Genomic DNA, 26,940 nt, shown 5'->3' with positions numbered 1-26,940 from the left:
CCTCACCCATCAGGAGGTGGGTAGGGGCACCAGTATTTAACACATCAGGTGTACTGTTCCCCACTGAAGTTTATACATTCTAAAGAAATAATAAACTTGTTGATTTTGGGCCTGACTGAAGCTACTTATGCAGAGGAACTGCATATTCTCTGCTACTTGCAGTTAAGGAAAGGTGTACAGAAGTTTGTAAACATAACGCAGCAGCTTCAGCTCTGTGGAGCAGTGCAGATAAGAACCACTTGTCTGGTATCTCATTGCAGATCAGAGCTTGAGGCTCCAGCAGAGCACTAACCTCTGTTTATAGCCCTTTATAGCCCTTTTATCTATGTTGTTTTAAAAGCAGATTACACTTACACAAAACATTTTAACATTGTAGCAGATTGAAATTACCCTAAATTAAAAACTGCATCCTGAGTCTTCTAAAAGCTGTTCAGGTTATAAACTGTGTTTAATGAGCTGGACACATCTTTCTGCAATCACCCAAAGCTAGGAATTGATTAAGCAGCCATCAGACTTCTGTGCAAGTGCTCCATTAGAATATAATTTTCAGCTGCACTGTGACATGGAAGTAGATTTAAAATCTGCATAAAATTGTTTTCTGCAGGCAACTGCTAGAAATCACAAATACTGCTGTACTTACATAAAAGCTGTGTCAGTGAGCAGTGAATTAAAAGCAAACAAGGACTGCAAACAAGGATATGGTCATACATGATGGCAAAGTAGAACCCAAGGTATATAGAAGACACAGTGACTGTGTTTATAGGAATGATGATAGCAAAACAGCAATTAGAATTTCACATTTATACAGAGGATTTAGGGGTGTTGGTCAATGAGAAACTTAACAGGAGCCGGCTTCAGTGTGCACTTAAGCCCAGAAAACACCTGTATCCTGGGCTGCATCAAAAGGAGCGTGACCAGCAGGTCGAAGGAGGTGATCCTGCCCCTCTACTCTGCTCTCATGAGACCTCACTTGGAGCATTGTGTGCAGTTCTGGTGTCCTCAACATAAAAAGGACATGGAACTGTTGGAACAAGTCCAGAGGAGGCCACGAGGATGATCAGGGGCTGGAGTACCTCCCATATGAAGACAGACTGAGAACACTGGGACTGGAGAAGAGAAGCTGCAACAGAGACCTCAGAGCAGCTTCCAGTGTCTGAAGGGGGCTACAAAGATGCTGGGGAGGGACTCTTCATCAGGGACTGTAGTGACAGGACAAGGGGTAACTGGTTTAAACTTAAGCAGGGGGAGTTCAGTTAGATATAAGGAAGATGTTCTTTACTATGAGGATGGTGAGGCACTGGCACAGGTTGCCCAAAGAAGTGGTAAATGCTCCATCCCTGGCAGTGTTAAAGGCCAGGTTGGACAGAGCGTTGGGCAACATGGTCTAGGGTAAGGCATCCCAGCCCATGGCAAGGGGGGTGGAAGTGGATGATCTTAGGGTCTTTTCCAACCCTAACCATTCTATGATTTATTCATTTTTCTTGATTTTTTTGTTGGCAACAACACAGCCAGAATAACACATTGGGATACCTTGAGAGGTGATTTTGGACTGATCCAAAAATGCCTGCATCAGCCACCATCAATGCACAGTTCATCTCAGCATGGACATTTCCCTGGAATCCCCCAGGGGCTGGGCTGGTCTCCCTCACTGGGGACACTCACGCTGTCTCAGGGGTGAGGATCCTGCTGTGCTTGCCCTTGACACCGTGGTAACAAAACGGGGCTGCTCAAAGGGAGCTCTCGCGGTCAACGAGGGATAAAGGGTAATACCCAGTGCTCACCTTGAGCCTAGCACAGCCTAAAGTGTCCCGGGCTGCCTCCTCCCCTAAGGCTCTTAGGAGAGCTGGCACTTCGAAACCACTGACCCACACAGAGCGGTGACTTTCCACATGGAGTTTAGCATCAGTTTAACAAAGCCAATTAAAAGCCTCTCTCCATTTAATCTGGTACAACCTTCCCTGCAGAGCAGGCTTCACCAAGCACTACTGGGGATAGATGGAAGAAGCTTTAGGAAGGGAGGTCAGGCTCAGCTTCTCTGTTGTCTCTCCTTTCAGCAACACTTCCCCATAAGACAGGTAAGCTTAAGAACAAGACCTAACAATTCCCTGGTATCAGCTGCTCTCTCAGGACATCCCTTTAAACTACATTTTCAAGGTATCTTCTTTCTAAAATGTGTTCAACAAACTAATTAAAACCCACCTATTTTAATAGCCTTACCTGCAGAAGCCTTGGTTATCATATGCCATTTTAGCCGCATCATCAAATACGGATTTATTCCTGAGTTTCTTATTGTTGTTATTGTTTCTTCCCTTAAACCCAAAGTAAGCAGCTTGCATGTGCTCTAGTTCTTCGGCTCTGAGCTGGTACCACAGCTGCATATCTCTGTGAATAAAGCAAGGGATACAATACATTACTGTGATAAATGGCTGTATCTTTGAGCTTTTATCTGACTACAGCCCTGACTCCCTAGAGTTTAAATCTAAACCCATGTTTACTGAAGGCCGCACTAAAACACATACCTGAACTTCAACTGCAAGACAAATTTCCAGCAACTTACATAGCTGCTTAAATACCTTAAGGTGGCGGTGTGTTCTTAAATAGCATCAATTTTATTCTGTACAATAGTGGTATTTTAAGTATTATCAACCACTCCTCAAAAAAACAAAACAACCCATACAAATAAACCGATAAAAGCACCTGTGGACTGTTCAAGGACAAAACCCCAATAATGATATCAATTTGATTCAGTGGATTTTGAGACTACAGCTAATAGCGGAAGTCACCTGAGGTGTGATGTTGTGTCCTTTTCTCAGGGACCTTCATCGGTGACACTTGTTAGGGCAGATCCTGTGTATGTGAAAAGACCTCAGCCCATCCCCACTTTATGGAACAAACTATTTCAAAATTAAAAAACAAGAAGTCTTTTCTGGGATGTTTTGCAGCTCTGCTGTTGCTGAGGTTCAAATCACCAGGCAGGTTGAAAAAATGAATTGACTTAAAAATGGTAATGTTGCCTTTGTGAAGAGCAGGGCTTATTCGATTTCCCTTTGGAAGCACTCAAGGTGCTTTTCATGCCGCTCTCTGTAACTTGGGGTGAGGGGGGAATCACTATTTCTTTTCTTGTTTGTAAAAGAAGTCTAAGATTCCGGCAATGACAGACACTCTCATGAGCTGATGGGACAAGATTAAAAAATTGTGAGAGCTGGCGATTCTGACTTTGGTGTCCTTTCTGTCCTCTCAGGATGCAGTCCTGCTCCTACTAAAGAAAACAGTGGCTATGCTCATGCAGCAGGACAAGGTCTGTGAGGAGGCTAAATTATGTGAGGATTTTCAGTATCCTTTATCCTTCTCTCCAAATGCAAGGATAAAAGATAAGACAGCACTTTAAAGATCATCAAACAGGTACCTTGAAAGACAGGTTTGTAGGCAAAGGTGATCTCTTCTAGTTAGAGCAACAAAAAAGTAGACAAAGACACAGAGCCAAAGAAGAGTGGACAGGCAGACTTCAAAGGTAAAAGCAAGGTGAGGACATCCTCCCTACTCCATGGGTACAGGCTATCTTTTCTTTCAGAGATGGTCTAAGAGACACTTATTTAACTAATGCCCTACCAAATATTCTCATTTTGCATTAAGTTACCAAACCTGCAGCTTCTCTTCAGATTGATGTTTTGTGCATCCAAAAGTCAATTCATGTTTTCCACCTACATCAACAAAAGAGATGCTACCACCACATCTGGTATGTTGCAGATCGAGCATATTACACACAGGGATGCGTTACTCTTTCTCACATGACATGGACAGTTTTTACATCATCTCAGGTGCTTTCTACATCAACACCAAGCCACACAATGTCTACAGTGCCCAGAGCACCCCTCCAGGAACAGGGCTTGTGGACAGGCTGTGTTGGAGCAGTACCTTCATGGGACAGTGAAGGGAGGACAGAGAGCAGAAGAGAATAGAGAAGCTCCCAGCAAAGGGAACAGCGTTAAGCCTGACGACAGAACCATGTCAAAATGCCTCATGTGAAGGGCTTTTCTTTCATAAGAGAAAAATATCAAGTTATCAACATCATGTGAATGGCTAACAGAGAAAACTTCATTTGAAATAAATGAAAAGCAAGGACTTTGATATGAACAGTCTTACCAAAAAGTGGCAATTCCAAAAATACCAGTCAACCCTTCCATTTCAAGTTATTTCATGCTACCTAATATAATGAATGACACCAAAGACTTTCTTTTTTTTTGTCTCACAAAATCCTTTGGAGGGAAAATCTGTATCTACAGTCAAATTTCAATATGACAGAATTTCCCCCCTAAGCTGGTTCCCTCACAGCTCTAGATAAAACACAGCTCAGAGCAGAGACCTTCACTGTGTCCTCCCTGATCTCCCTCTACTCCACTACTACTTTGTCTTACTCCAAACACTTCTTGGAAGCAAGAAGAGGTAGGGGGCTGGAACTATAGGATCTTAAGGTCCTTTCCAACCCTAACGGTTCTATGAATCTACGAAAATCAGAGTCCAGGTTACTGTGTGCACCACAAGACAGGTGCAGCCATCTCCACGAGCTACATGCAGACATGGGGACAACAAGCAGGAAAAGTGAGAGGAAAATCAAAAAGAGGCGCTCATGGAAAGCATCCTGCAGCAGACACTTTGGATGGATGCTCACATGAGCAACAGTGGCTTGGCTTTAGTGTACAGCCAGATGTGGTCATGCAGCCACAATTCACACTGAGTTTTTATAATGACTGAACTGGTAAAATTTACTTCTTCCTGTGCCTGTTTCTTATCCTGCACTTCAAGCCAGAAGACAAAATCCTATCTCCTTCCAGCACAACGTTGTGACAGCTTTGCAGGCAGTGAAGACTTTGATGGTTTCGACATGGGTAGATTAATTTTCCCAGCAGTGTTCAAGAAAAGCAAAAGAGAAAGAGAGAGAGAAGAAGGGAAAACGCAGCCAAGGTTAAGTAATTCAAGGAGAGAAAGACTGGGCCAGCAAATGAGACTTGTATGTTCGGCTTTTGCATAATCCTGGATAAATCCAGATCTGCCCAGGCCCACTGAGGTTATCTCATATTAACGGACATTAGGTACCTAAATACGCTTGAATTCCAAGTCTTTCTATGCCTAATGCTTGACCTACAAATTAAGGATTTTAAGTAATTAACATCATTGCAGTGTTGTAAGCATCAAGTCCTTTGAAGCTCTCTGCTATCACAGCAGTGGGATCCATCTGATGTACAGTCTTACACTGGCTTTAAAAATCTTTTCTTGACATACCTTTGAGTCTTCCTCCTTTCACTTTTCTTCACACACTTGATAAGACAACAAGTTAAAAAAGCCATGGACATCAGCAGAATGACGGCACAGCTCACGATGGAGGCAATCACTGCAACCTTAAATCCAAAACTCTCATATTTTGATATGGCTGCAGCAAAGCAAACACAGAAGCATGTTTCTAAAGTCAAGCCATGAATTCATCATTCACGTTTTCATTAAACCATCCTGAAACCTACCTGCTTCCTGCTTCTGCTAATAGTAGCTCAGTGAGGACTTTCACGTTAGACTGCGCCAAGATACCAGACTACCTCGGTTTCAGTTTAGAGCTATGCAAGCCTCCAGTTAGGGTATTTAAAAATCTCTATTTTATAAGCTACTAATGAATTGTTCACAAGTATTTAATCACTGTAATTAATTAAACACAATGCCTTGAGTGCTGCAGTAGCTAAAAAGCACAACTTTGTCAGCATCTCAAATGCAGTTGAGCTAGCAGACTTATAAGCAATTGTTAACAAGGACTGGAGTTGCAAAATCAAATACTGAGAAGGGGAAATGGGTTTAAAGAACTGTCCTTTAGAGCAGGGACACTTCCATGTAGTTGCATTCTACCTTGCAGGCAGTGAACAACAGCTCTTCCTCTGTTTGGGGAAGGACGCAGGATGGCAGAAGGGACAACATCTGCAGGGCTGAGTGTTCACAGTGATCTGATGCTGGAAGTGAGTTATCCAGACAAAAGGAGGACTGGGAATGTGGTGTGGCACAGCTAAAGCAGATCTCTGCCAACTCATCTGGAGCACTAAGTGGGTCTTGCTTCGTAACTCCTGTAGCTCTTTCGACACCACAATGATCAGCACCAGAAATGGTTCAGCTGAGCTCCACACAAAGCGTTATATTGCTGCAGCCTCTGGACGGAAGGATTTGTCTCATTTTTCTTTAATGGAATCTCTCAAATAAGATGTAAGAATAGCTGAGTTTGAGAGAAGCACAAAATGTCTATAGGAGCCATCCATCTACTTGTGATTTAAAATATCCAAGGTCTGAGACACAGACTGAGATTCTCAAAGCTCAGAGGTACCATGTTTTGCTTGGGCCTAGTCAAGTTACTAACTAATTAGTAATAACTAAATTATTGTATTAAAGAAGAAGGAACGCAGCATGCCATTCAAACATGGTTTGTCAATGTGGTAACTTTCCCAGGCGGCTGCCCACAGGCAACAACCTGGAATTCTTCACAAAATATCACTGCGTTTCTTTTGCAGCAAAAGTATCCTCAGGAAAGAAAGCCAGGAGATTAGAGGGCTTGCAAACAAGTTTGCACATTAGCTGCTCACAGCTACACATTTTCTAAAGAATGGCACAGCTTGTAGCTACAGAGCCACAGTTACTCTGGGTGCTGCACTGCGGGAGCTGGTGACAAGAGATCAGGCACAAACCTGACTGAGTCTCTTCTGCGTCCTGATAACGAATTATGTCAGCACACTTATGGAGCACATTACAGTCAGTGAGGGCAACTTTGAAGGAAACTGAATTCGTCTTTTTCTTTGCCCAGATGTCTAGAATTAATTCTAATGCAGGAGACAGGCAGGGCAAAATAAACACAATGCAGCCTAAAGGCGTTGCAAATGGTTTGGAAAGAACCTTACGCTGGCAGGAGGGCACTCCGGCTGTCCACTGGGTACCATTCCCTTTCCAAACACAGGTGATGAAGCCAGGTCCCTCCAGCTGGTACTCAGCAGAGCACTGGAATGTTATGACTGTCCCCACAGCTGTGCCGTTGCCATGAAGGATGTTTAGTGTGCCGAGCTGGGGAGGGAAGACGTGGCTGCACTGCCCTGCAGAACAAAACCAAAGTGAGACAATGCAGTGCCAGAGCCACTTCAGTTTTATTGCTATCAGACTGTAAATCTGAGTTAATGGTCAAAACAAATAACAGACCTCGGGGAGGCTGATGCTGAGGGCTCTGCCAAGCACCAGCCCAACGCCAAACCCCCTTCAGTGCCATTCAACAGTTCCCCTACTCTGACCCCTGACACAAAGCGGGGTTTTACTTGTATTGCAACATCATCTGCTTAGGCTGGTACACATTAGACTATTAAAAAGTCATTCTGGGAGTGGCGTGATCTCCTATGGATTCCTGTCTTGTTGGACAGTGTGCTCAATTAAGTACACAGGCTGGCACCTTCCATACTGGAAGTACTCATAACACATATTCCCCCATGCCAACTTTGCAAGCTCTGATGGACTGATCACATATTTCAGGACGTCAATCTACTTGGTAGCACCTTTTCCTGATCCTATGGGAACTTCCTGTCTTTCAAGAGACTTCACCTCTGTTAGTCTTGCCTGAAATGAGCCAGTAGCTTCAAAAGCCACACAGAGGGGACAGAAACATAGACATACAGCAGAACTACATTCGCCTCACCTCCATTTTCAATGACAAACTCTGCTTTATAGTGTATCAGCCATTTTTACTGCATTTTTGTTCATTCAGCTTTTCTCTTTTTTTTTGTTTCTTTGATGTTCATACTGCTGCCCTTTGAGTCATGGAGCTCTTCTCCTCCTGGCCACCTAATGCCAGCCACCAACTTTATACATTGAGTTTGACTGCCACAACATTCCTTGTTTCACACTCATTTTAAACACACATTTGAAGACAACATCCAATATCCAGATAGACTTCAAACCCAACAATAATACAGGGTCTGGTTTTGCACATGTGCAGTGACATATCTGGAAACTCTTCTTTTTTTCTACATTTACTGAATACCAGCACTGCTTCTGCATTAGAGCCCGGGTTCCCTACCTTGCACTGGATTTCCAGATGACTTCAGCAGACTAAGAGGCAGCTGCATTGCAGTTGCATGACCAGAATTGCAAACACTAAGATGACACACAAAAGATTAAAGGGGGAAAAGATGATTCCCACACTTATAAGCAAGAAGAAATGTAAGTTTTTAAGAGCCCTCTTGAGAATATCTTGACAGAATCACATGTTGATAGAAAATGTATTTTATTTTTAATACTAAATCTCCCAGTCTGGTCATTCATTAATATTAAGCTGCTGCAAACAAACCACAGCAGACATGCTGACTGCTCATCTTCAATCTACTCTCTTAAAAACCCAACCCACTGGAAAACAAAGAAATCTCAGCAAAGGAACAAGCAAAACCCACAGTGACAATATCTGGTCTAATCTACTAAGTAAATACGTATTGATGTCTAGCTTTTAAAACCATGCCTGGTTCAATTCCAGGTAGATTATTTCTGTTCGTTTTGCCACTTCTTTCAGTCTCTTCTTATAGCAGCAATTTGCCTCAATGACAGCAAATATTTTCTAGAGGGTCACTTCCCTTCATCTCTTGCCCTTCCCTCCAACATCCTGATACTGGCACACATGGGATGTGCACATGGGACGATCTCCTCCTCACTCCAGATGAGTATTACAAGTTTGAACTTTTCTTTTTACTTTAATGACTCAGAGACTTCCCATGAAAAACCATGATTCTAAGATGCAAAGTATCTACCTTTTTGCGTTTTACACTTTCAAGGCCATTTTTAGATACCAGATCACATACTCAGAGTTCACCTGGGTGACACTTGTAGCTGCACAAGATGCAGAAGGTAAGTCAGGGCTAAATGTGATTCAAAGCCCATCTGCTTAGCTACCATAGTAGCCCTCATTAGACAGTTGCAGTAGACTTGCCAGTTTACCTGGACTTATTATTCAGCCTCTGCTCTCCAAAGAAATGTTCATTTGGAAATGGATCCTTTATTTCAAGACATATTTCATCTAATCTAGCATTGACCATGCTGAGTAATAGGTGCAGCTGTAGTTGGTTCAGGTTCTCTTGACCCTTTCCTGCACAGTCCTTGCCAATGACAGTGTATGCTGAGTGATTAAAATCTCTGAATGTCAGCGCCCTTCTCAGCATTATTCCTCATCTGTGGATTTTAACATATCTTTCTTCACTTCAGCACTACAAAGATTTCCAACAATGTCCCATGAAATCATGGATATTTCCTTGCTTTGACCAAGGCTGTAACAGCACTATGTCATCCCCAGAGGATCATTCCCATAGGAATGTAGTTGGGGCAGGACCCCCAGAGGTTCTCATTAATGACAGCTAATGAGAGCTCAACTTTTGAAAGCTTCTATACCTGGCTCTACACAGATGATAAGATGAAAGTTCATCAACTGCATATTACATACCTGCATTTGGCCAGAGCAGAAATATCATTTCTTCTTCCACTTCACACTATTTTTTGCACTTTACAAATACTTTTATTGCAATGCATAAATGGATGTTTGCTGGTTTGACTTTGTGAATTTCAGCCAAGTTCAGATTTAATATCCCTGGATAAAATTTGCCCTTGTTTTCATCAGTGATAGTCTTCTAATAACTCATTTGTAAAATGTCTCCTGTAACCTCTAAAATCCTTTGCCATTAACTGTCTATAATGTTTTTGTGGTTACTTGCTGCATTCACTTTTCTGCTAGGTTAATTTTACCCTTCCATCTCCAGAAAATCATTGCTTAGGTAAGCTTCTGCCTTCATATTGAAGCAGATGTTCCAGACAGATGTTGCTCAGTAGTGCTTACTCCAACCAAGGGCTTTCTCAGTCTCATGCTCTGTCAGGGAGGATGGGAAGCCAGGAGGAAGCAGAGACAGGACACCTGACCCAAACTAGCCAAAGGGATATTCCATACCACAGCACGTCATGCCCAGTATAGAAACTGGGGGGAGTTACCCAGAAGGCCCAGACTGCTGCTCGGATTGGGCTGGGTAGTGGTCAGAGGATGGTGAGCTCTTCCCTTGTTATTTCCCTTATCATTATTATCACTGGAGGTAGCAGCAGTGGTTTGTGTTATACCTTAGTTACTGCACTGCTCTTATCTCAATATTCTTTCCATTTTCCTCCCCATCCCTCCTGGGGTGGGGGAGAGGAGGGGAGAAGAAAGGGGGAAGCGAGTGAGCGGTTGCACAGTTCTGAGTTACCAGCTGGGCTTAAACCACAACAGTCCTTGCTTAAACCATGACAACTCTTCAGGCATGTTTATCTAACTATATCTGCTACACCCAAGAATTTCACTGTTGGTTTTTTAAATACAGTATGTCTCTATTTTTGGTGTCAGCTGAGGCTGGTGGTGGAGGCTGCATTGCCTCCTGAAGTAAAATACAAACACTGCATTTGTGCTGACCGGATTTACACCTTGATTTATATTTCTCTTCTGAACATCTAGAAAACATCATGTTCGGGTCTTGGTTTGCAGGAACTGTTAGCACCCAGAAATGTAAAACTGAATTAACCCCCTAATTATTGCTCACAGAGCTTTTGCAATAGCTACATCTCAAACTCCACCAATTCATGCCTGACAGCCACCACCTAAAGCTAGGAGGAACACTTGAGGACTTAGCCTACCAGTCATTTCTACGTAGTTTATAATAACCACAAAACCTCGTGATGTGTTGTTCAGTTTTGATTAGCTTCATGGCATTGTTTCTAGACTCGATAGGTGTCTCCAGCACCCAGTTCCCATTACTCCTCACTGTTGTTCTTCACTCCCACGCTCGTGTTCTGCTTATGCTTCCAGATAGTGGCTATTACTCCCAAATACAAGAAGAAAATGTAAAGCATCCACTCTCGTGAACGGAGACAGCCCTCAGCCACCAGCTGCCCAAGTCAGTTCAAGTTCCTGCAGCTACTTCTGCAGCTTCTGGTAAAGCAAGAGGTGATTTATACAAATGCATTTCCTAGCTTGGCTTCACACTGAGATGCTATCCAGCATTCAAAAAGTATCTGAATCTGCTATTACTGTCTGCCAACTGAGAAGAAGGGGATTGGCTATAGCAAATGAACAGATTATTTCATACGAAAAATAACTGTCCTCAAGGTAAAAACACTAAAATGCTGCATACTCCATAAATTCTTAATTCGGCCAATCCTCCAGGTTCAGAAATAGCCACATACATAATTTCCAGGCATTGAAAAATAAAATCGTAATGCAAGAATTAAAGAAAAATAATCTGAAATATCTATTCTCACGTAGAGCCAGGATTATCTGTATTGCAACATCAATTTGTCAGAAAGAGTTACCATATGGTTTCATTGTCAGAAAGCTGTGGATTTGTATTTTACTGATAAGAAAATAGAAATGAAAGAGCAACCGAGACATGCTTGCCCATTAAACATTTCCTGTGCACCTTCCATAGTGAAATATAAACTAAAAAAATCAAATACACCCCATAAGTATATACTAAAATGCTCTAAACCAGAACAATAATTACCTGAAAGCACGTTACCAAGATTGCCACTCACAGGTTTTGCAGAAAGAGAGCAATCCATGACTTTGCCTCATTATTCCCATATACACATGTCGTGGTTTAACCCCAGCCAGACAACTTGTGCACTTACTTCCAGTGAGTCATGCCAGGCTGGAAGCAATCGAGGCCCATGTTAGTCCCCCCCTTCCCCAGGGGCTGCCCCCCCTTCCCCGCTCCCAGAGGGGTGGGGAGGAGAGTCGAAGGAATGCAACTCCCACGGGCTGAGATTAGAACAGTCTAGCAACTAATGTACAATACGAATCACCACCGCTACCACCAACGACAACCATGATAAGAGAAAATAGCAAGGGAAAGGAGTACAATACCATGCGCCGAACAACGAGTCCGACCCGGCAGCCCCCCCTGTCCTTCAGGGTAACTCCCAGTTCCCCCCTGGGCATGACGTGCTGTGGTATGGAATACCTCTTTGGTCAGTTTGGGTCAGGTGTCCTGTCTCTGCTTCCTCCCAGCTTCCCCTCCTCCCCGGCAGAGCATGAGGCTCACAAAGTCCCTGGCCAAACCAAAACATCATTTTTATCAGCTTTGTTCCCAGCCCGAAAGCCAAAACACAGCACTGCACCAGCTACCAAGAAGGAGAAAAAATGACTGCCGCTGCTAAACCCAGGACAACACATAACTCAAGTCTTTGTGTTGCTTCTTGTTGACTATTTAATGCAACTAAAACATGCTGGAATAACCGGATGCCAGGAGGAGACAGAACATCAGGTTCCATAAACCCTGCAGGAAATAAACATGCTGAGATTATTTCTGCAAGTCTCTCTGCCTACAGAAACATGCCTTCAAAATTAGTTTCCCTGAAGTCACAGGCATGATGTTGACCATCAGCAGCAGCCCCACAGAAGGGCTCTTGGAAGAGCTTGCCATGTCAAGCAACCAAAAGTAAAGCAGCTAGAAGTGAAATGTGAACGATGAAAGAAAGCGTAAGTAGTACAGCATCTTGTGTGGGTGAACTCACCAGGCCCTGGCATCAGTCCCCTCGCGACCGTCTCCGCTCCCTTGCAGTGCTGGTTGTGAATTCTGCCAGGGCTGGGCTCTCAAATGCATCAAGCACTGCAACATCAACTGGGTACCAGGAGAAGCGCATCCTCCACTAGAAAATCCAGGCACTGGCATGGCTTCTGAAGAAACTGGTGTTAAATATGACAACAGCCCAGCAGTAAAAGAGGTAGGGGAGGTCCAGGCTCTTGAAGCTGCAGAGCTTGAATAAGGTCCCCAGCTGTGATGCAGCAGCCACTGGGAAGCACTATGGAGACTTCCCACTGCCTGGTGGCACCAGGTAATTGGCTGCTTCAGTCTTTTCTAACAAAATCACACATCAGCAATGGCACAATTTGACTTTTCCTACCTATTTCACTGGTTTCTGAGAATCACTATAAGGCTGAGATGCTGGAAGGCTCTTCTAAACCTGCCTGCCTCTTAACACATGGGTATGGCCCTAGAAAGTTATTCTACCAGGGGAGGTTTTGAAGGTCCACGTGTGGCACAAACCACGTGCCCCAAAACACAGTCCTCTGCACACACATTGCTGCTCAGACACCACTGCCCGAGGGAGCTTCACGCTCCATGGTCTGATGGAGACCTGCAAGAACTGCAAAAGCAGCCATGCAGGTGCCTGTTCCATGGAGGAGCCACCTGGACAGCTGCCGACAGTGAAACCTGAAGGTACCTACAGAACACATGGTCTGAAAAAAACCCCACAGCTTGTTGACCATACGTGGGTCCTGCATCTGCCCCATTTCATCATTTCCAAATGAAAACACTTCCTAGAAACCATTCTGGGTTTCTATTGAAAATTATGAAAGAGAGAATCCAAGTTCTGATCATTCTCACAGGCCACCAGTCATGGAAATACCTTTTCAAAACAGGTTATCCTCCCATTGAGAAGGAATTTCCATGCAATTAAATGAGGAGGGAAAAAACTGGTATTTGTGGTCAGCTTCTTTCTGTGTTGACACAAATGAGCTCTTTGCTCACACCTCTGTTGTAGCAGATACCTTCTACTCACTCCTACTGACTTCCCCATTTTTTTATGCAGCTCGTTTTGTAGATAAACCTGATTTTTCAACGCACTGCTTGCAACGTAATTAACAACATGCAATGGATCTGCAGGAAGGGTGCACATACAGAAAACAGAGAAGCAAATTCATCCAGAGAAAAGAGAGAAACAGCAGTGTGAAATGCCAAGCAGCTCTGGAACACCAGCTCTGGAACTCACTAACACGACTTTTTCAGATTAAGTGAGCAAAACCCCAGACTCAAGCACTGCTGGATGCTGGGGACACTTCCGTGGAACTCTGAATCTCCTGAGCCTCATGCTCTGACTGGGCAAAGTTGATGGGAAGCTGGCGAGAAGTTGTGTGCAAAGCATTAAATCACCCTGTCAACACAGCGGAGGTAGAGCAGGGGATGGTGCAGTCCAGAGCTGCTAAATGGCTGCACCCACAACATGCAGGGCTGCAGGTCACTTGCTCTAAAAAGCTGCAATCCCTACATCCAAATGGAAAAACACAGTGATGTACTGACCACTGCACAGTCCTTGACAACTCAAGGTCAGCAAATTCTTGGCTTCCATCTCCAAAAGAAACCCTTGTGCTACGCTGCTGCGAGATCTCACATCCAAAACTAAAGCAACAAGTTCAGTACATCTCTCTTTACAATACCGAGCCTTTTTGTTTTCTGTCTCCCAGTATTTTCACCTGGCTTTCAAACTGCTCAGTGTAGTGAACAGGATGTAGCAACTCTGAGGAGTCAGCACTAAACACTTCACAACTCTACTCAGAAATACCAGAATGCTGAAAACAATCTTAATGCATGTCAAATCCAAGGTACATATCACCCAAGTGCTAGATTAGCATTTGATTACAATGTGTGCAATGCACTCCTATTTCAAACATAAATAACATGGCAGATCGGTGTAAAAAGATTCTTATTGTATTTTATGTTACTCTTTTATGAGAGGATTTGTTCCAGTGATCCTGCTGCCATCTCCATGGGTGATTTATTTTTTTTTGCTAATTTACATCACAGTCAGGTTATTCTCATCTGTAGATTTTACTCTTGGCTCTAGCAGTGGAGGCAATACTGAGCATTTCTCTTCTTACGGGAACAATTAGATAAGAAATAAGAACAAAACGAAAACTGAGATGTTTGATGCAGTCCCCAGTAAAGCAAGAACAGATGGGTTCTGCTTCATTAGTCTGTTTAGCAACAGAAAAAAAAAGCAGGTTATGAGGCTTCTGAAAAGTTACTAATAGTACAGCTGCCAAGAACAGGAAGGACCTGTTAAACCTAAAGCAAATTAAGGGAGTGAAGCATCTCCCTTATGAGGAAAGACTGAGGGAGCTGGGTCTCTATAGTTTGGAGAAGAGGAGATTGAGGGGTGACCTTATTAGTGTATATAAATATATAAAGGGGGAGTGTCACAAGGATGCTCTTCTCAGTGGCAAACAATGATAGGACAAGGGGCAATGGGTACAAACTGGAACACAAGAGGTTCCACTTAAACTTGAGAAGAAACTTCTTCTCAGTGAGGGTGACGGAACACTGGAACAGGCTGCCCAGGGAGGTTGTGGAGTCTCCTTCTCTGGAGACATTCAAAACCTGCCTGGACACGTTCCTGTGTAACCTTATCTAGGTGTTCCTGCTCTGGCAGGGGGATTGGACTGGATAATCTTTTGACGTCCCTTCCAATCTCTAGCATACTGTGATACTGTGATACAAGTGTCCATCTATTTATCTCTTCACCATTACGTCCCTATTTAAAAAAAAAAAAATTATATCTGTATATATATCTATCTATACATGTATCTCCATTATGAAGCACACCTGACTTATGCTTTAATTCAAACAGTTCCCAATTAAAAATTACCCATGGAAGTGATGCCAACAGTTGCTTTTGTCACTGACTGTTTAGTGGATGGAGCTAATATTGCTGATGGTCTCCCCTTGCTGTCATTCTAAAGCAGATAATAAATAAATTCCGTATTTATATAATGCAGAGTTTGTGGCCTAGTTTGTAAAACAAAGATAAACAAAGAGAATAAAACTGAAAGGAGTGACTTGAAATTAGCTTTTCCCCAGCACTTTAACAGAGACCCTGGCTGTATCAAACGCCCTGCAGTGGACAGACCTGACAGATCACCAGGTAGGGGATCTCACCAGCATGCAGCCAAAATCCACAGCCCTAGAGGGCTGAGTCCTAGCATGCTGACCCCACCAGGCAGTGAGAGATCCAGCCCTTGCTGTGCTTGCCTCCAAAGTCTGTTAGCAGTGCTTCTTGCATAATAAGCATTGGTATTTACAGGAAGGAGGACAGAAGTAACTGGTTACACAATACCAGAGTCTTCTACAGATGGTCCTCAGCCTCCCCCATGCATCTCTACATCCTCAGTTTCCAGAGAGGTTCAAAGCCAAAGCAAGATGCAAGTGTTATCCCAGGACCTGCCACCCCATCTTCAGGTAAAGCCAAGCAGAATAAGGGACATAAGAAACAAAGCAAGACAAATGAATCCATCAGCTCAACTCTGAATTTGAAATTTTCAAATCAGGAGAACAAAGACTAGGAGCATCCCTGCACCTTCCCTCTGCTGTCAGGTTACTCTCTGTCCTCAGCCAGGTTTTGAGGTGTATCTTTGCTGGTGGAAGTGTACTTCATGAAACATCAGGTCAGTGAAGTCTGCAAGTTTATACTTTTGACTTCTTTCATTACTTTTCCCCAGTATTCATGAATAACCTCTCATTTGCTAAACCTGTGAAGCCGATCGTAACGTATCTGCACATGGTACAAAGCTCCACGTGGACTCCATTCAGCAGACCCTGGGTATCATCCATTGGAAACTGTGCTGACCACAAATGCTAAAGTCTTCCATTCTCTGTAGTCAAGATAAGAGATTACCTTGGACCAATGCTCAAAGCATTTGCCATTATCACAATAACTGCAAGAAAACAATCACTGCAAAAAAAGTAAAAATTGACAAATATGTTACAGAAGGCCACTGATTCTAGGAAATCTGGATTTCAGTATCCAATTCCGTATTTAGCACCTGGCTAACACAGAGCAAGTACCAGGAACAAAACAGACAAGTTTACTAGCAGTCTGTCTTTGGTGAGCTCTTCTCCACACTCATATGGGAACCTGATGTGAGAGAGAACCAACAAATGCTTGCGAGAGCAGAAGTATTTGAGCACTCTCCCTTCACACAGAGGTGATGATCAGCATTTCTGGGGGCTGGAGGAGGTTGCAGGCACTTGCCTATAGGAACCTGAATTGGAAAACCTGACCCTATTGTCCCTCTCCAGCATCCTCTTTGGCCCCCTTCAGACACTGGAAGCTGCTCTGAGGTCTCCACACATCTTCCCTTCTCCAGGCTGAACAGCCCCAACTTTCTCAGCCTGTCTTTGTATGGAAGGTGCTCCAGCCCCCTGATCATCCTTGTGGCCTCCTCTGGGCTTGCTCCAACAGCTCCATGTCCTTCTTCAACAGTCTAATTTGCAATAGACGGGACAGAAATTCAGGGCTTCATTGAAAAGTTAGCCACTGGAGAAGCCAAAAGAAAGCTTCACCCCTATTTTCACAGGGAAAGCACATGCCTGTTAGGAGCCACAGACAAAGGCAGGATGAAGGATGCAATCTGACAGGGTGCCTCACAGGATGCCCTGCATTGCCTTTGGGGAGCCCTTCAGTAATGTCCCATACACTGACATGCTCCCACTCCTCACCACTAACCTGGGCACTATGGAGCTCAGCCCTGCTGTGCGTTCAGCCACTGTACAGCCAGTGACAGCTCCGGATTATCTGCCTGCAGCAACTGTTTGGGCTGGCTTGTGTGCAGTAGTATGCAAACACACTGGGTAATGGATGTCACTGATAAGAGCAGATGTCTCCTGATGATGTGGCTGGTGGCCTCTTGCTTCTGTGTGACACTTGCCAGGCTGGGCACAACCTCTATGGTTGGCAGAAATCCCTGCCAGTGAAGGAGACATGGGGTGAGCACTGTACCCATGGTACCTAAACCAAAAAATGCTCGAGTGTCCAGAGCTGGCCAGAAACTGCTTCAGGCATTGGAAAATTCACCTCAATGTGAAATTTTAGCTGGAGCAGTAATACATACTACTTGATGGTTACACGCTCATTTTTGGCCAAAAAGCCCTAAAACATAGAAATTGCATTTGCAGAAAGCACTTATTTGTAAAAAAAAAAAAAAAAAACAGAAACTTTTCAGCCTTTTCTGTTTGAAATTACTTTCTTGTTTTAAAATGGACTACTGAATACAGATTTCTAGAGGAATTCCCAACCATCCCGTTAAGCAAAATCAACCTGAATGCTAGAGACCTTGCTTGTGTTTGACCCCCTGGCTGGCCTGTTTCAGCTTCTGCAAGTCCTTTTTCCTTCCCAACAGCAACCCGAAGCTGCTCTTGTACGTGGTTTGCTGTGTTAAGCTGCTAAATGCACACCACAGAGCTGTGACCTGGCATTCAGAACTGTCAGCAAGAATTTCTGTGAATAACTGATTTTTTTAGACACCAGTCTGAACGAGTTAGCAGTACCCGTGTTTATTATAGTGCTCAAAATCAGCCACGGACTGAGAAACAACAGCCAGATCTAAAAACCTTCTCTGCGGTTATCTCACTTTTATTTTGATTCTCTCCTGGTTTCAGCTGCTGGGTTTGGCTTTCCTGTTCCTGTGCTTCAGCTGTGACAGCAGACAGGCCTGCAATCAGGAGCCTGGCCACAGACACAACAGCAGCCTGCAAAACTGCAGTGTGTGAAAGTCACACAGCATCCTGCCAGAAGCCACCTGAGCAGCAATGATTAACAGTGCTGGTCCATCAGCACATCTGCTTTCAGCCTACTTGGCCACAGGGATTAGTGAAAGATGGCATGAAGACAGACAGGGATGTCAGTGTAAGGACAGGGAACCAAGCCATTGTGTTTAGCTTTTCCCATTTAAAAAAGTCAATGATTGCAGGTCAGTTATATGCAGAAGTAGCTTAAGCGAGTAGATCAAAGGACTGCATGCCCTTTACTTTCTTGTACTGCACATGTCTAAGAAACTAAGATCTGCATCAGATAATTCAGCTAAATCACCGGCATCTTTCAGATGGCCAGAATATGGTGAAGGGATAATCTCTAATTAATATTTAAAATGAGAATAAATCACAAAATCAGGGAATACCAGGCTGGAAGGGACCTCAAGGATCATCTGGTCCAACCTTTTCTGGCAAAGCATGACCTAGACTTGATATCCCAGCACCCTGTCCAGGTAACACCTGACCCCAAGCTCCAGATCACACAGAATCATAGAATCAACCAGGTTGGAAAAGCCCTTTAAGCTCACCCAGTACAACTGTTCCCCATCAGTGCCAAGGCCACCACTGCCCCATGGCACTGAGGCCTCCCCTCCACAGTGTGTGAACACTTGCAGGGACGGTGCCTGCAGCCCTGCCCTGGGCAGCCTGTTCCAATGCCTGAGCACCCTCTGGGGCAGGAATTGTTCCTCAGCTCCACCTAAACCTGCCCTGGTGCAGCTTGAGGCCGTTTCCTCTTGTCCCATCCCTTGTTCCTTGGGAGCAGAGCCCAGCCCCTCCTGGCTCCATCCTCCTGTCAGGCAGCTGGAGGCAGCCATCAGGTCCCCCCTGAGCCTTCTCTTCTCCAGACTGAACCCCCCCAGTCCCTCAGCTGTTCTCCATCACACTTGTGCATATGAAGACACTAGACAGCGTTGGACCCAAAACGGATCTGAGAGGGACCCCACTTGTGTCAGGTCACCAGTTTGAAATTCATCACCACATTCTGGGTGCTGGTCGGCTCCCACTACTGCGCAAACCACTTGTCCAGACCGTAACAAATTCATTTCTCCAGGAGGAGACTGTAGGAAACTGTATTAAAAAGTGAAAAACTTCGTGCCAATCTGTAGTTCTGTGTTTATTGCTGGTAACTGAACAAACACCAGAGTGCTCTCCTTCTTATGCAAAACTGCCAGTGACTTCATGGGGCACCTCTTTTTAGAGGAAAGCAAAACCTACATGTTCAGTCCAGGTGCTTCTTCTGACCCGACCAACTAGCAAAGGTCTTGGAGATTACTGCAGTTCTGAGCAGAAACTCTCCTGGGTGTAATTCTGATGGCACAAATTTCAGCTTTTCTGAACAGGAAGAATCAAACAACCAAACTCGCCCCTAGCACCTCCTCCAGCCACCCCAGCCCAAAATATCTTCCCAAACACTGCTTCCCAGCCTATGCATGCTCTCGGATTTTTGCACACCATCCTTTCCCTTCTCCTAAGTCAGCTTCTGTCCCCACTGAAATCATTCTCAAAGACCCTCTGCTTAGGAGACTTTCACATGTGAGCAGCCAGCACTGTGTTTGGTATTACTTCGTCCCAGAAATAACTTCATAATCACTTGCAAGTCGATTAGAGGAAAAGCAAGCTGCTATTGCATCCTCTTCCCCCACAAGGGTTTCTACCAACCACTACTGCTTCAATTTACAGTGATGCAGTAGCAAGCGCAGCTCCTCCATACAGACCAGGGCTGTGGGGCCAGCATCCCTGTACCTACAGAGAGGCTCTGCTCTAGTGGCAAAAGCTGGTATGTAAACCAGGCACCAGCTCAACCCCACCTCTGAGACACTCAACAGATACAGGAACTGACTGGAGAAGCTCCCTGTAACCTGGCAGCATGTGCTTGAGCCCAGAACCACACCCCAGCGCCCCCCACCCCGTGCTGGGCTGCACCCCCAGAGCGTGAGCAGCAGCTCAGGGAGGGGATCCTGCCCCTCTGCTGTGCTCTGGGGAGACCCCCCCTGCAGCCCTGATCCAGCTCTGGGGCAGCAGCACAAGAGGGACCCGGAGCTGTTGGAGCGAGGCCAGAGGAGGCCATGGAGATGCTGCGAGGGCTGGAGCAGCTCTGCTCTGGAGCCAGGCTGAGAGAGCTGGGCTGGGTCAGCCTGGAGAAGAGAAGGCTCCTGAAGGGGAGACCTTAGAGCAGCTCCAGTGCCTGAAGGGGCTGCAGGAAACCTGGAGAGGGGCTTGGGACAAGGGCCTGTAGGGACAGGGCAAGGGGAATGGCTTGAACCTGCCTGAGGGGAGACTGAGCTGAGCTCTTAGGCAGAAGCTCTTCCCTGTGAGGGTGCTGAGGCGCTGGCACAGGGTGCCCAGAGAAGCTGTGGCTGCCCCATCCCTGGCAGTGTTTAAGGCCAGGTTGGACACAGGGGCTTGGAGCAAGCTGCTCCAGTGGAAGGTGTCCCTGCCCATGGCAGGGGTTGGAACTGGATGAGCTTCAAGGTCTCTTCCAAACCAAACCAGTCTGGGATTCTGGGATTCTATGATTTATTTTGGTGAGCAATTGCTCATTCTGCAAGTTCTGCATTTCTCACTGTCATCTTAAAACAAACCAAAACAAAATGCAAGAAGCAGACTTCCACCAGGACTGCAAAATCATCTCTCTGTCAATCTTTTGATCCACTGAGCTAGTCAAAACTGCTCCTCAGAATAACCTACTTGCTTATCTGTGATTGCATTTGAAAGACAGCATGTCAATAACACACCTAAATGAAAACTAACAACTGTCCTACACGTTGGCTTGTCTCCATCAGATTATTGAAGGCAAAACTCTTAGTGTAGGTATATAAGTCAGTGGCGATCATGACTAAATAAGACGAGTGGTGCTAATTTCAGCACAGCTGAAGTTCTCTGTTGTAGAGCTGCAGACATGTGATGGCAGGCTTCACTTTCTCACAAGAAACATCCAAAGACCTCCTCACTCTGTCACTGCGGAAACAGCAAAATCAGCAGTGTTTTGGCTCTTTAAAATGAACCACATTTCTGGTCACAACTAACCCAGAAAGTGCTGGATTATCTGTTGTCATTTGGGTGGTTTTGGTTTTGTGTTTTAAGGCTGGTTTCTGATTTTTGAAATATCAAATGTTTTGGGTCCAAAACATTCAGCTCTTTTCATTCCCTAGCTGAAATTCTGAAGTCTAGACATAATTCATCTCTATAATCTAGGTAATTTAAGAGTAGCTAGAACACAGTGTTGAAGAAAACCACATGGAACAATCTTGCACTGTGAAAGAATGTGCCAGAAGACCTAATAACTCTTTTCTTTTTCTATTTTGTACTGGTTTAGAGTGCTCATTACAAGCACAAAAATCATTCCCTCAAAGCAGGAATGATGCCTGGTGCAAAGGCCTAACCACTAATATTAGCATCTTGGACTACAGGAGAGAAAACCAATTAGCTGAAATTCTGCAACTGGCACTTCTTTTACTCTAAATATTTAATAAAAATGTTTTTACTTTGATCTCATGGGAGAAGAAGGAAGGAGAAATAACCCTGAAAAAAGTCACGAGTCCATATATTCCAAGATGTGCCATGTCCTACCCTGTGGAACTGAATATTCAGGATCAGTATTTTCTTCCCCAACCTAAAAACTGAGCCATGTCTCAGGATTGCAGGAACAATGTGAGAAACCTCCTTGCAGCGCTTCTGCAGAGCAGCAGTGCTCTTGGGTTTGAAAAACAACTTTGCTTTTGCTTTCCTGGAAGAGAAACTGTAAGCTCTCAGTGTCACAATTTTACTGTTCCTGCACTGGCACGGAAACTGACTCCAGAAAATAAAGATTGCTGGTAACAAAAGAAGAGACACCTCAAGTCATGCCAAGGGTACACCCAGCCTGGTACCTACCTCCCACCACGGCCACTACCGGTCATCCAGAGTATAAGCAAGCAAACATGTAGTGATACCTCTTCCATCCTCAGCAAAATGCAGCTTGTGTCTGTCCTAAGCCAGAGATGATGTCTCTTCCCTTAAATGGTGTCTGCTAGATCATTTCTTCCATGACTTAGTCTTAGGGTAGCATTCACAGGGTCCTGCAGCATGTTCCACCTCGCCTTAGGCAGCCTCTCTTTGTGCCTGGTAGAGGGAGGTAGAGGGACGCAGAAGGAACAAAGCAGAACCACAACTACAAACAACCCAGCACCAGACCTAGGAATTCGCAACCTGGCAAAATGACTTTTTTCTGTCGTGTTCTACATTTATTCCCTATATTCCCTTTGTCTGTGTCTGCAGTGATGTGTGTAGATGCATCTAGATGTTTAAAGAAGTATGTGCGGCCCTGGTCTAAAAGAGCTACAACATTGCTTTAAGGAATGAGGGAGGAATCACAGCAAAACCAGAGGTACCACCCTGGAAAAAGAGTGCCAGAGCCCCCAGCTTCAGCAACACGGAAGCTAAAAATAATGATACATCTCTGTTACTCGTTCCTCTTTTTCCTACTGCACCCACAGACCTCCCAGTATAATATGAGCATCTCGGAGGCAACAGCAACTCAGTGGCAATGCTGGGTTGGCGGCCACAAACCCACTTGATGGCAATTCCCACAGGGCAGGGAAGCATTCTGGCCACCACTGACAAGAGCACTTCAGACCTGCAGAGGCTTTTCCAGATAATAGAATTAGCCTGGCAAGAGATGGTCAATGAGTATCTGTCCATAATAAAGTACAGCAGAAAGGCAATAATACTGTAATGCTGCCATTGACAGCAAAATAACCACAGTACGATATGGAACACATAAAAGCATTTGTATCATTTAAAAATGTAAGAGGCTGAATTGAAGAAGGCTTCTTCTTAGCTTCGATATATAGCTGCACTTTTCCCCTACCCTGTGCACATTTGCCCTTCTAATACACAGAGTATTTGAGCGACATGCTGCTCTTCCCAAGATGTAAGCCAGGCTCCTACAGCTCCTTTTCCAAGTGTGCTGCTGAACCTCCTGGAGCATGGGGTGGAATAGTTCTCCCTGCTCAGGGTGAGATTGTCAGAGAGGGAAACCAGTCATAGAATCATAGAACCATAGAATCAACCAGGTTGGAAAAGACCTTTAAGATCACCAAGTCCAACTGTTCCCCAGCACTACCAATGCCACCAGTAACCCACATCACTGAGGGCCTCATCTATGCAGTTTTTAAACCTCAAAACATAGGAAAAGCAGAGGGTGTTTGAGTTTCACAGCTGTGCTTCAGAAAGCTGCAAGACCCTTTAAGAGCTTACAGGCTGTGCTGGGGAACTTCCTTTAACTTCTCTTTCATTCATGTGTTGATTCAAATGGAAATCTTGCCACGTTTTCTTTTCATTCTCTGCAAAAGGAATGTGTGAGGCCTGAAATTTTACAAAGGGGGGTGCACTCAATCAAAGTAGCATGAAAACTTGCCACCAACAACACCCACCTAACTCAATACATTCATAGTAACAAGTGGATATTCAACGAAGGGGAAATCTGCACAGGTGGTGAAGGCTGTGACAAACCTCCAGAAAGCAGCAGGACAATGAGAGGTGATGAAGGAGCATGACACCCAGCAAAGGTCTAGCAAAGCCCCATGTGCCAGAAGCATCTCTGCTGGTCCTACAGTGGATGCATCAGCCACAGGCAGGCATAAGCCATGCCCACATCCTCCGTACTCACTTCTTACTCCAGCTGAGCACCTCCCTGAGAACAGCTCCACAGCTTTGGTGTATTTGGCATGGAAAAAGTTCTGTTTGTTGCTCTGTTTGGAGACCTGGCTGAGAGAGACCAGGTTTGTAGCAACCAGCAGCATTAACTGGGGGTGGATTTCTAGTCTGAATGACGAATTTATTTTTAATTTTTTTTTTTTAAGTTCATGAATTCCTGGGTGTGCCAGGATCTACATGGTCAAGATTAGCCAAGGCAGGAACAGAAAGGCTGAGCGTAAGATGGGAATGCCACTTCTAACTTCACTTTAATTGTGGGCAAACCCTGCCTGACAAGACAATGAGAAAATAAAAGCAGCCAAATACACATGATTTTACAAAAGAAAAAACATCAAGAACTAGTAACATTAGCATCAAACAGAGCACCAGGGTCCACACCTGTGCTCGAGATGTTAATTCTCTAAGCAGGTTCCCCGGAAGTTGTTTTGCATTTTTAAACTTAACTGCCATATTACATTCAAATTAAATGCACAGTTAAGCACATTCAGTGGCTGCAATTTAAAGCACTGCTACACTTTTAGCTCAAACACGTTTGCTCATTTCTATGAGCACAACAAAATCAGGTCATTGATAAAGTCTGTTAGAATTGCGTAAGCACATTAAGTCAGGGAGCCTGTCGGAAGAAGGGCTCCCTGTACTTCAGGAGCACCCAGACCTACTTGTGCTGAAGCCAGGGAAAAACCCTGTCTACACTGCAATGTGCAGGGAGCCAGGCTGAAAGAGCTGGGCTGGGTCAGCCTGGAGAAGAGAAGGCTCCTGAAGGGGAGACCTTAGAGCAGCTCCAGTGCCTAAAGGGGCTGCAGGAAACCGGGAGAGGAGCTTGGGACAAGGGCCTGTAGGGACAGGCCAAGGGGAATGGCTTGAACCTGCCCGAGGGGAGACTGAGCTGAGCTCTTAGGCAGAAGCTCTTCCCTGTGAGGGTGCTGAGGCGCTGGCACAGGGTGCCCAGAGAAGCTGTGGCTGCCCCATCCCTGGCAGTGTTCAAGGCCAGGTTGGACACAGGGGCTTGGAGCAAGCTGCTCCAGTGGAAGGTGTCCTTGCCCGTGGCAGGGGTTGCAGCTGGAGTTCTAAGGACCTCCCAACCCAAACCATGATTCTATGAAAACTGCTCACCTATAGCTGCCCGGAGCTCCCACTGGCTCCTCATCCACCTGTACTCCTGCTTCAGGCTTGCTGGTAGCCACAGCTCTGCCTCTGCCCAGAGCCAGCTGCCCTGAGGGGCTGCAGCCCCCTTGCAGTGAACACCGCCACCCATGTCAGGGCCAGACCCTCTATGACCTTCTGTCATCAAGTTAATGGGATGAAGTTAATTCGAGTCAAAAAGGTTTTGAAATGATGCTGTGATCTGCAGGATCAAATTTAAAACCAAAGCTAAGTGGGGAAAGAAAAGGAAGCAAAAAGCTTTGACTGGTTTTTCATTCCACTCTTCAGTGTATTGCCCTATTCCATTAAAACACCACTCTCTTAATTTTCTACCCAGTCAATTGACATCTGCCCAGAGTCGGTTTTTCTTTGAGGACCAGCATCTTCAAACAGAACTGCCGTGCTGTACACTTCCCTCCTAGCAGGGATGCTTGCCCAGCCGGCAGCACCCCAAGGGCGCCCCAGTAACCCGAAAAAACCCATCAGTTAGCGGCAGTGCCTCCTATTCACCCGAATTAATTAAACCCCGGCGAGGCTCACGCAGCGAGGGGCTGCCCGGGGACCCCCGGCAGAGCCGCTGCCCCGAACTGCTGCCGGGCTCCAGCAGCCCCCTGCTGAGGCACCGGGGGGGCCGGCCAGGGTGGCTCTGGGCAGGAGCTCCCCTGCTGGGACACCCATCACCGGGGATGGCAGGGCCGGCCTCCGCCCCGCCTGACCCCGCACCTGCGGGGCGGCCACCATAGCCCTTGGCCGCAGGAGCGGCCGTTCCCCGCCCGACACCGGGAACCCAGCCCCGGCAGAGCCGCGCCCGTGCCGCCGGGACCCCGCCGAGCCCCGGGCCGGCTCCGCGACACTCGCCCAGGGCGTTGTGTCCCCGAGAACTCAGAGTGGGGGCGAGAATCCCCCCCTGCCCTCCGGGGCCGCAGGGACCTGCCGCGGAGTCCGCATGGGAAGGGGCAGCGGGTGCCCTGCCTGGGGAGGGGCTCCGCGGCTGCAGGAGCGGGCGGGGAGGTAACGCAAGCCCTGCCCGGGTCCCGCACCTCTCCCTCGAGGACGCGCACCTCGGTCCAGAGATGCCGCATCCCTACGCGGTGGGCGGGAGGCGAAGGTCCCGCACCCTGCCCTGGGCCCAGCGCTGCCCTCGGTGCGGCGCAGGAGGAACTTGTAAGAGGAACGATTGGGGACCGCGCGGGGCCGGGGCCGTTCTGCGCTCGTACCTGTGTATCCGTGCGCGCCGCCGCTGTCCCGCCCGGGCGCGGCAGTCAGCGGCACGTCCAGCCCCGGCGCCGTGCCCGCCGGCATGGCCCCGCCGAGCCGCGCCAGGTGCAGCCGCGACGCCGCCACCCGCCGGGCCGAAGGGGGCGGTACCCCGCGGGAGGTGCTGCCGCGGCCCCGCCACCCCGAGCCGGGACCCCGCCCCGCGGAGCCGGAGGGGGAGGAGGAAGGCGGGAGCCGAGGCGCTGCGGGGCCGCTACCCCCCTCGTTGCGGCCCCGGGGCACCGGGCAGGGCCGTGCTGTGACACACGCACCCGCGGGGGCTGCTGCCACCGGCACCTGGGGCTCGGCCCGGTCACACACGGCTCCCCCGGAGCTGCCTGGCTGGGATGCGGCTGCCTGCTCCCTGCTCCCCCTGCACCCTTCCCGCTGCCTGCACCTCCTGCACCCT

At 46.4% G+C, this 26,940-nt stretch overlaps 1 protein-coding gene across 4 annotated transcripts in view; it reads right to left on the bottom strand.

The window, feature by feature from the left end:
* The window catches only part of SUSD3 (sushi domain containing 3), a 36,890-nt gene extending 10,273 nt beyond the window's left edge, over window positions 1-26,617 (bottom strand). For 2 of the 4 annotated variants that reach the window (XM_061357793.1, XM_061357795.1), the window contains exons 1-5: window positions 26,492-26,616; window positions 25,245-25,476; window positions 6,924-7,112; window positions 5,281-5,428; window positions 2,218-2,382 (exon numbers count right to left, since the gene is read on the bottom strand). In XM_061357793.1, coding sequence (XP_061213777.1) covers window positions 2,218-2,382; window positions 5,281-5,428; window positions 6,924-7,112; window positions 25,245-25,419 — 677 coding nt within the window. In that variant the 5' untranslated portion in view covers window positions 25,420-25,476; window positions 26,492-26,616. Of the gene's footprint in view, window positions 1-2,217; window positions 2,383-5,280; window positions 5,429-6,923; window positions 7,113-25,244; window positions 25,477-26,491 lie in introns of all 4 variants that reach the window. The other 2 variants (XM_061357794.1, XM_061357796.1) reach the window with 2 other exon arrangements.
* Window positions 26,618-26,940: the final 323 nt, after the last annotated feature.

The sequence above is a fragment of the Neopsephotus bourkii genome, unplaced genomic scaffold (genome assembly GCF_033783945.1).
Source record: "Neopsephotus bourkii isolate Nb327-2 ecotype Australia unplaced genomic scaffold, CSIRO-AGI_Nbou_v1 NB_923, whole genome shotgun sequence".
In the NCBI taxonomy this organism is placed as follows: Eukaryota; Metazoa; Chordata; class Aves; order Psittaciformes; family Psittacidae; genus Neopsephotus; species Neopsephotus bourkii.
The sequence above is the reverse complement of the archived record's forward strand: the minus strand, read 5'-3'. Positions and strand labels throughout refer to the sequence as shown.